The following is an 8,741-nucleotide window of genomic DNA, read 5'->3' on the forward strand; positions in this document are numbered from 1 at the left end:
GCTCGATAGCTTTGTTCTTCAAACCATAACTTTATTTCGCGAATAGACTAGAACAAACGCAGCGGCAGTAGCGCCTGGGCCTTCACATTAAAGGCCGGTTCTCACATGCAGCGAAGCGCTGATGTAGCGCTCCTCACGTGCCGTCAGCTACTTATCGTCTGCCATGAGCAACAGTATCGACGGTGCAATACAAAGCTGGTGAACGCTCCCATCAGCACGCGCTTAGCGCGAGGTAAGCGCTATGCTTGTAGCGCTCCGCTGCATGTGGGAACAGGCCTTAAAGGGATACTTCAACGAAATTTGAAATATTCCCGTCGTGTTCAAAAATAGGTTGAATATGATGCACAATATCCGTAAATGACAATCGCACGTTTGTATTTTGATCCTGGTGGCTGTATTTTTCGTTATAAACGGCCCACTCTGGCAAGCGCTCGGAGAAGGCCCAGCTTAGAGCACGTGACATCCAACGTAATCGTGACGTAGGTCGTCTCAAGACGAGCAAAGCTACGGCGAGGCAGACGTAGAGAGGGTGGCCTAGTCGCTTCAGCCACCGAAGCGGCTGCTTTTGTACGAATTTTGAGTGACGGGTTAATCTTCTATAATCTTCTAGGGGGACAATAGCGACTTCTGCGACACACAAAAGGGATTCTCGGGAAGAAGGGAGTTCCTCCTTCCCCCCTTCTCTCCTCGTGGCCGAAGACGAGACAACCTCCGTCACTAGCTGTCAAGGTTCCTAGACGAGCATTACAAACGAGGCGTTAGCGACATCCACCAGGTGCTCTTTGCTAATCGTTTAATTCGTTTTAAAATTCCTTTTCGAGACTTTTTTAACAAGATATTGGTATGTTCCATGTGATACTGCTCTTTTGAACACATATAGACCAAAAACATGAGCACCGAAATTTCGTTGTAGTATCCCGAATAGACAAGAACAAACGCAGCGGCAGTAGCGCCTGGGCCTTCACATTAAAGGCCGGTTCTCACATGCAGCGAAGCGCTGATGTAGCGCTCCTCACGTGCCGTCAGCTACTTATCGTCTGCCATGAGCTAATCTAATCTCGCCCCATTACCGCCTTCAATTTCACACCGGAGGTGAGGACAGAACCCGCAACGTTAATTCCCCCACTAATCGCTTCGTGGGCCGAATCATAGAAGCGGGGCCACACCTGTACCATCTAACGACGCGGGATCGCGGGTGCGCCCGCAGAACCATTTACATGTACCCGCGGCCGTAATATGGATGCCACGCCTTGTTGACTATTAGGGCGTGCATATAGAGCTGCACCGTCTATATAAAAACCAGTGTGGCACTGGATCGACCCCCGAAACCGATAATTAAAATGGGTCCGAACAGGGTCGTTACGCCTAATGTATACGGAACGGGGGGGACAGCGATGAGACGCCAAGTGATATCTAGGGGTGTGTCGATCGCACCCACTAAACGCTTCTTTTTCCTTCCAAACGGTGCTACTGTGGGGCAGATATTTAAAGCCTTCATCCGCTTCTTGACACATGCGTGTAATAATATGACCCGTGATATTTTTGTTTAAAGCGCGGGGTAGTTTTAATTCGAAAACATTAAGTGTCCCATGGAGCGAAGCCGGCGTTGTCTGTAACCATCTGTAGCAGCGAAACGGCAGCTAAATTCCCACTGGTCAAAAGCACAGCAACACAGATGCTTCTTTACGGAAGCCGGCGGGGCGCTCAAGGTCGAAGCGGACGCGTCTCAGAAATAGAACACAAAGAAAAGCACAGCAACGCAGATGCATCGCCACGGAAGCCGTGGAGTTGACGGGGTTCGACGCGCCTGCGCAGTGGGGGAGTGTTACGTCACCGCCTGAGCGCCGTGTGCAAAAGGAAGACCTGGCGCGCTGCTTGTAGGAGTGCGCTGCGTGTACGAATGCTTTCGCATTCCTACTCGTATCACTTATTATACTCCCTTTCACTCTGTGTCCGCAACTGCAGCCGACGCTCGCGTCTTCTTCGTGTTTTTGGTATCACCGTCTAAACCAATGGCGCGCAGAAGCGCAGGATCACGGCGCATTCGCAGTGCGTGATATGGTTCAGCCGGTGACATAGTACAAAAACGGCGAGTGCCGTGACGATGCGCTTTTGGAGCTGTTTCATCGGCTCCATCGTATCTATATAGCGTCGGCTGTCGTCGGACTTGGAGTGAAACGGAGCAGACATACAGTCCGTCACAGGTTAAGAACTCGGTACATGTTAAAGTAGCGACATGTAATCTTAGAAACGTAACGAAAACGCGTTCCTTTCGAACCACTAGGAGCTTGTAACGGGAATCGCGTTCAAGGTATAGAAGGAACGAGGAACGAGTTTTTGTTCCTGTTTTTTGGAGGACCGCGTATACAATAACTGCTCGAAATGCATCCATCCCCTCTCGGCCCATTCGTCCTCCGGAATGTGCCTGATGTATACGATCCCACCGCTACTTCCACGGCGGCTGCGCGTTCTCGGCGGTGTACCCCCCCCCCCCCCCCCCCCCCCCCTCCCCCGAGAATCTCGAATCGGAACAGATTAAAAAAACGGCAATCCTTCGGGGTTTATCTCCATATCTCGGTCTATCGTTGGGCCTGCCTCCCTGCGTGTGGCGCCTTCGTATAAGCGTATCCACTATCGAGAATCCAAGAGGCATACAATTCTTTTCTAAGAAGGCAGTGCAGCAAAATCCCGATTACGTTCTACAATCTACCCAAAAAAAAAAAAAGAAAAAAAAAGAAAACACTAAACGAGACGTTTTTATAACCGAGATGGCTCCTGGTCGATGATCGCGCTCGAGAATGTATATACAAAGCGGAGCGGTCCGAGAATTGACTCTTAATCCGTGTATGCTAAGATGCCGTCAAGATGCATCGATCTCACCTAGGGCTTCGGACAAAAAAGAAAAACAAAGTATAAGACTGTTGACGAAAATAATCACTGGAGAAGGGGAACAAGAGGGACATGTCCAGCTCGCTTGCACCTTTGCATTTAATTGCATTATAATTATAAGACTGTGATCTTTTAAGCGTGCGTTCGTTGGACCAGAGTGTTCGCGACCTTCGATAAAGCATCCCGCAGCGCTTGCAGCGAGTTTGCTTTGTGGATCAGACAGCAACGACAGTGCTTGCAGGCGTACCGCATACAATGTTTCGCTCGAGTGTTGACAAACTGCCAAAAGCAAAGCGTGTAGGTGAACGAGCGGCACTCGCCAAAATGACCCAGATCGCTATGCTGTGCATTACAAATATTTCTTTGTGTTGCCCTGTTCTGCAGGCGTGCGTCATCCACGGTAAATATCTCGGAAGCATCAACTAATTTAGTGGAATAAGACACATTACGGCACGATAAAAAAAGAAAAACGTGACGAACACAGGTGCCTATATTACTCTAGTTCATACCCAGCAGATCTTCAGAAGTCCGTCAAGCAACTTTGGCGTTCGCCAATGCTAGGTGGCGCAACGTACCGCCAGTTTCAAAGGGTATAGCCATTAACATGCATCCATCCATAGTACGAACGCTGACGCAGCGCTCGTTTCCAATACAAGCTGAAGCGAGTTCACACCGAGCGCTGACGTACACCTTCGTGTCGAAGACGTGCTCAGAGTATGTGGTCTAGCAGTGGCAGAGAGGCGTTGGCGCCGCCTTTTGAAAAAGGCTTATTTAGATGAATGCGTGCTAGTTCCACTCAGCAACGGTCGCCTCTTGTATTGTTACCCTTCCAGTCCCAGACGATCAACAGTTTTCGATAACTGTGATACCGCCCAAAAACGATGAAGCTTTATAGTGACCGTCTTGGCCAACGGACTCTGAATTCGGGTTGTTCAGATCACGCTTCATGTTATCGCAGCAGTAGAAGCATTAGTTAGCAACGGCTTTTGACCCCTCGGATGTTTCTCCCCTGTCCCCAGCGGCGAGTTCCACCTGGGGTACCAAAAGTCGAGCCTGCAGAGCATCTCCTGGTACGAACTGGTTCATTGGGAACACCTCCGGGAGGCCCAGTCCAAGCACAGACTCAGTGAGTTCCTCTTGCCGTTCCCTTCTCACCAGGCCAACCCCCGAAAGTTGATTGCTCTAAAGCCGTACTGCCTGACTGTGAGAGTTAATTATGTCCATTGCAAGTCCTGTTTGCACACTTTCGGCGCGGGCTCCTCTGTGTTTCGAGTCCAGCCACACATACAATGTGTTTCATTAAAGCTTAAAAAAATTTTCCAAAAGAAAAAGAGAAAGCCGTGAAAGCTACATTAATGCGGTTTGTGCGGGTGACTCCTGCGGCCGGGGAAATATAATGTAGTGTGCTAATCGTCGCGATAAGTCAAATATTGCACTAAAATTTGTTGATTAACTTTTTAATTAGTGAAGAGACACATGGTTTCAATTAAGAACTTGCTGAGCGTACTAAATCAATCATTTTTAGAAAGACTTTGAGCGCTTGGAAAGCGCGAGTGCGTTAAAGTTACCACTTGAGGAACAGGCAAAAGGCTGGGGCTATATACTTTGTCTCACCTTAGCATGGACTAACTGCGAAGGCTGTGCAAGCGCGAGCGTCAAGTTTTGATTGCTTTGACTGGAGCACTCCGCGCAGCCGCCGAGGCTTCATCCAAAGCACCTAGCTCGCGCTTTTAGCATGCGCGGCTAAGAATAGTCCGCGCTAAGGTGAGACAAAGTATAAACGCTTCCACTCTTTACAAAATCACAATCCACATGAGCCAGAAAGTGCGCGTGCATAACACACAAACGCAGGAATGAACGCGCCCTCATACGCTTTTTATGGAAAGGCTATAATAAGAGTCGGAAAAAACCGCACGGGCGAGTTATCACACACTACTTTGCTCTTGTTGCAAGAGCGGTAACGTTAGCGCTCCACCGTGCTCCAAGTCCTTCTCATATTGACTGATTTAGTGGTTTTCGACGACCCTCAGGAAGGTTTTAATTTGTACCGTATGTTTATTTTTAGTCATTAAAATGTTAATCAATATATTTTGGCAGACTGATCGTTATTAGACCCCTATACTATGCCCCATTGACCGCATAGCTCACCTGCACAAAAGCGCACTAGTGTACCCTGTATATTATATATATATACATATACACGTTTGCAACCAGACACACTTCAAAGGCTAGAATCGCCACCGTGGGTGAAACACGTTTTGTTGGGGCACCCGTCTGGCAGCCGTGGGCATGCCTTACACTATCAGACGTTCTACACACACCAACAGCAAGATGGCGGTGCCCAGAGGCAGAACTTGTAAGCGGGCTCGAAACAACTACCTATCTCTTTCTCCCTGTTTACAAGAACAGACTTGCATAAGACTGGATGCCATGACAAAGAAGAGGGAGATGACCTTTGAAGCGCAGTGAGAGGTGACATTGTTCGCGCGTCCCTTGCAGTCACGCAGTCGGAGCAGGAGCGGTCCTGCATCTTGCTGGTGCGGCTGCAGACCAGCCGGTCGGGGTGGCTCTGGGTGCACGCAGTGCTCCAAGTCAAGGACGGTTCGGACAGCTCCCAGCAGCCCGTCATCGTGTGCACCAACCAAGTGCTCAGGTGAGCGCAGACCATTGCTGGAGCATGCCTGGTCATACCCTTCGCCTGGCTCAGAGACACGCGAAATTGAAGTGCGTCCCTGGATCAGCTTTCTAGAGCGTTCGGCTGTATGGCAGACCACGCTGTTCTCAGCAGTTGGGGAGAAGAGCGAGGGAAGGAATCATTTTCTTTTCTTTGGTTTCTGGGCTAGGTGGCGCAAGCTACCACCCGTTATAAAAGGTGCAGACATTAGCATCCATTCATCCCTCCATTCGAGAACAGTGTGGCCAGGTGGCGCAAGCTACCGCCTGACACTAAAGGTTTACTCATTACCATCCAACCATCTATTCCTGGAGTGGGGGGAGTGTAGCCAGAGAAGGCGGATCCTACCAATTCTCATGGAATTCTCCCAAAAGTCAGGCATATCCAATACATAACAAATAATGCTAACCGCATGCTCGGATTCCTAAAACGGAATTTTTCAACAGTTCCTGTGTCGCTAAAATTACTTCTCTACAAAACACTCGTTCGCTCAAAACTGGATTATGCCTCCTGCATCTGGGACCCCGGTACTGACGTACTAACCTTTGCAGTTGAAGCGGTCCAAAACCGTTCTGCTCGCTACATCCTCACTAATTATCACCGCATCGCTAGCGTAACATCAATGAAATTGGGCCTAAAACTGCCAACGCTTGCTTTGCGCAGAAAAATGTTTCGCTTGTGCCTGTATCACAAGCTATACCATCATAACCCTTTCCTACGTGAAAGGTTACTAACACCTGCACCTTACATCTCGTCACGTCTCGATCATCAACATAAAATGGACGTACCCTCGTGTAAAACTACATCTTTTCATAGTTCGTTCATACCTCGCACCACTCTTGACTGGAACCACCTTCCAGCCTCTGCGGTATCGATTTCCGATGGTGTGGCGTTTAAAAACTGTATTGCCAATATTTATATTCCAGAATTTGACTAACCTATTGTTATTTTTCTTGTTCTGTTTCATGTGCATATCTTAGATTTACTTTATATTATGTAACCCACTCCCCTCTGTAATGCCCTCGGGCCCTGAGGGAAAAATAAATGAAATGAAATGAAACCCTGCTCCTTGCCCTTTGACCTGTCTAGAGCAGTGGCTAGCATTCAATAGATCGACCTCACCAGCCACTGTCACTACGCCACCACTGATGCAATGCATCGCAGAAACCTCAGTCTTCTTGCGCGTGCGGCATCCTCGCTGGAGCTCTGCGCATGCACTGCAGAGCACGATAAGGAACGAGCCTGTCTCGGGCACATTCACCTCACTTCTAAGAACTAAAGTTATGGCGGCTTCACGCACGCGCCGAACGCTTGGTGAGATCGGACTATTTGTCGTTTTATTGAAGTATGCGGGTCGAAACTTTTATACAAAGTGCGGGATGAACAGTCATTTGATACTGGAAGCGCTACGCAAAGGCGGCACACGATATCGACAAGCACTGCCGCATTTGTGCGGCCGGTGCCAGATCGTCGCCGCTCACGAAGGTGCATTTCTTGAAGTGCAGGAACAAGTCACGAGATGCGTGATAACTGCAGCTGCGTAAACAGGGCACGTAGAATAATCACGTGAAATATATGATATGTGCCCGTTAGTGAACTGAAAGTGAAATACACGCCATGAAATGAAGGGTAGCAAGGGGCGGGCTGACGAATTCCGCTAATTTAAAACTAAAAGGCGGCGACGATGTTTTTTTTGTTTTTTTTTTATGAAGTGTATAAACTTTTAACGTAAGCTATTAGTTTAACAAGGTTGCCTTTGCCACCTTGTATATGAACAATATTTCCATCGTTAGATAGCAATTAACTCACAATATCTGTCGCATCAGCTCTATCAAGAGTTCCCTAACTTTCCTTGTTGTTGTTTTTTTCCCGCAGCGAGCGGGAAGCGGCGGTGATGCGGGCCAACTCGTGGCTCTACCAGTACTACTCGCTCCACTCCAAGATGCACTACGGGCTCGCTTACGAGGCCACCCGGCTGCCCGCCTACTACCCCGCCACCGTGATGCCGTATCCTCCACCCCGGGAACAGCCCCAGGCGCCCCTTCCCCACTCGCCTTACCCGCTACCGCATCACTTGAACGGAACACCCGTGCCCCAACACCCACATCACCCAGGAGTTCTCCAGTACGGAGGACCACCGCACGGCGGACTACCCTACAGCAGCATTGCTGCCGGCAGCCCAACCTCGCCGGACCGCAAATGGGGCTCCGCAACAGGAAGCCTGAAGCGCTCCGTGTCCCCCTGTCCTGGCAGTCCTCCGGTCCCCAAGGCGCCCAGACCCAGCTATGGCGCCTTTGCGGAACTGGCGCCCCTCTTGCCTTCTGGATACTATGGTGGGCCGGGCCAAGTCCTTGCCGCAGCGGCACCGGTGCCCGCTGCATTTCGTGCCCCTACGAAACTTCCAGATGACCGGTTGGCCGACGTGGAACAGTCGTTGACGCCGACCAACACCGAAGACGTGTCCCAGATGATCGCCGGCGGAGCGGGCTATCTGCGTCCCACCTACGTGTCCCTGGACGACCCCGAAGTGGCCAAGGCGGCGCGAAGCGTGGCTCCGTACCCTTCAGCGTTGGAACCGCCCGCCTACTACCCGCGCTACCTGGAGCTCAGTCTGACCCTGGAGCTCGCCGACGGCAAGGAGCAGTACGCGGCGGCCGCGCAGAGCTCGGCAGATCTTCGCGAAGGGTTCCTGTACCACCGAGGCGCCTTCGCGCCTCCGAGACTGTCCTGCGATGAGGAGCACAGGCCTGTGGAGATGGACGTGCCCATGGCCGGAGTACCGCACCATTACTGGCACCGACCAGCTTCGGGAGGCTGCAGCCTCAGCTCGGGTGCGGAAGTGGCTGCCGCTTGCCACGCATCTCAAAGTGTCAGGAACATGGCTGAAGAGGCGGCATCTGTCGAGTCCTGACCGAGTAAGTCGCATGAAAGACGTTTCAGCCTATTTAACAAATGTAAGCTATACACTTATAACCGTCATTGGAACATGTCCCGTAAATGCAGCATACCCACATGAAGTGTGTGAATGCCACAACCATCTTAAGTCACCTTAGACCATGCTGCACTTTCTGTAACAAGACCTCAGCTGTCCGATGTTGATGTCGTAATTCTTTATTGCGGTTTTATTAAGATTTTTCTGAAAGAACACTTCCGCTTGGTGCGGGCAAGAAAATATAGC

At 50.3% G+C, this 8,741-nt stretch overlaps 1 protein-coding gene across 1 annotated transcript in view; it reads left to right on the forward strand.

The window, feature by feature from the left end:
- LOC121834798 (neuronal PAS domain-containing protein 4) overlaps positions 1-8,474 on the forward strand; it is a 104,419-nt gene extending 95,945 nt beyond the window's left edge. Inside the window, exons 7-9 of the mRNA XM_042288585.1 lie at positions 3,909-4,015; positions 5,389-5,542; positions 7,439-8,474. Of these exons, the coding sequence (XP_042144519.1) occupies positions 3,909-4,015; positions 5,389-5,542; positions 7,439-8,474 (1,297 nt within the window). The remainder of the gene's footprint in view (positions 1-3,908; positions 4,016-5,388; positions 5,543-7,438) is intronic.
- The last annotated feature ends 267 nt before the right edge of the window (positions 8,475-8,741 follow it).

This window comes from Ixodes scapularis, unplaced genomic scaffold (genome assembly GCF_016920785.2).
Source record: "Ixodes scapularis isolate PalLabHiFi unplaced genomic scaffold, ASM1692078v2 PGA_scaffold10__122_contigs__length_95168666, whole genome shotgun sequence".
NCBI lineage: Eukaryota > Metazoa > Arthropoda > Arachnida > Ixodida > Ixodidae > Ixodes > Ixodes scapularis.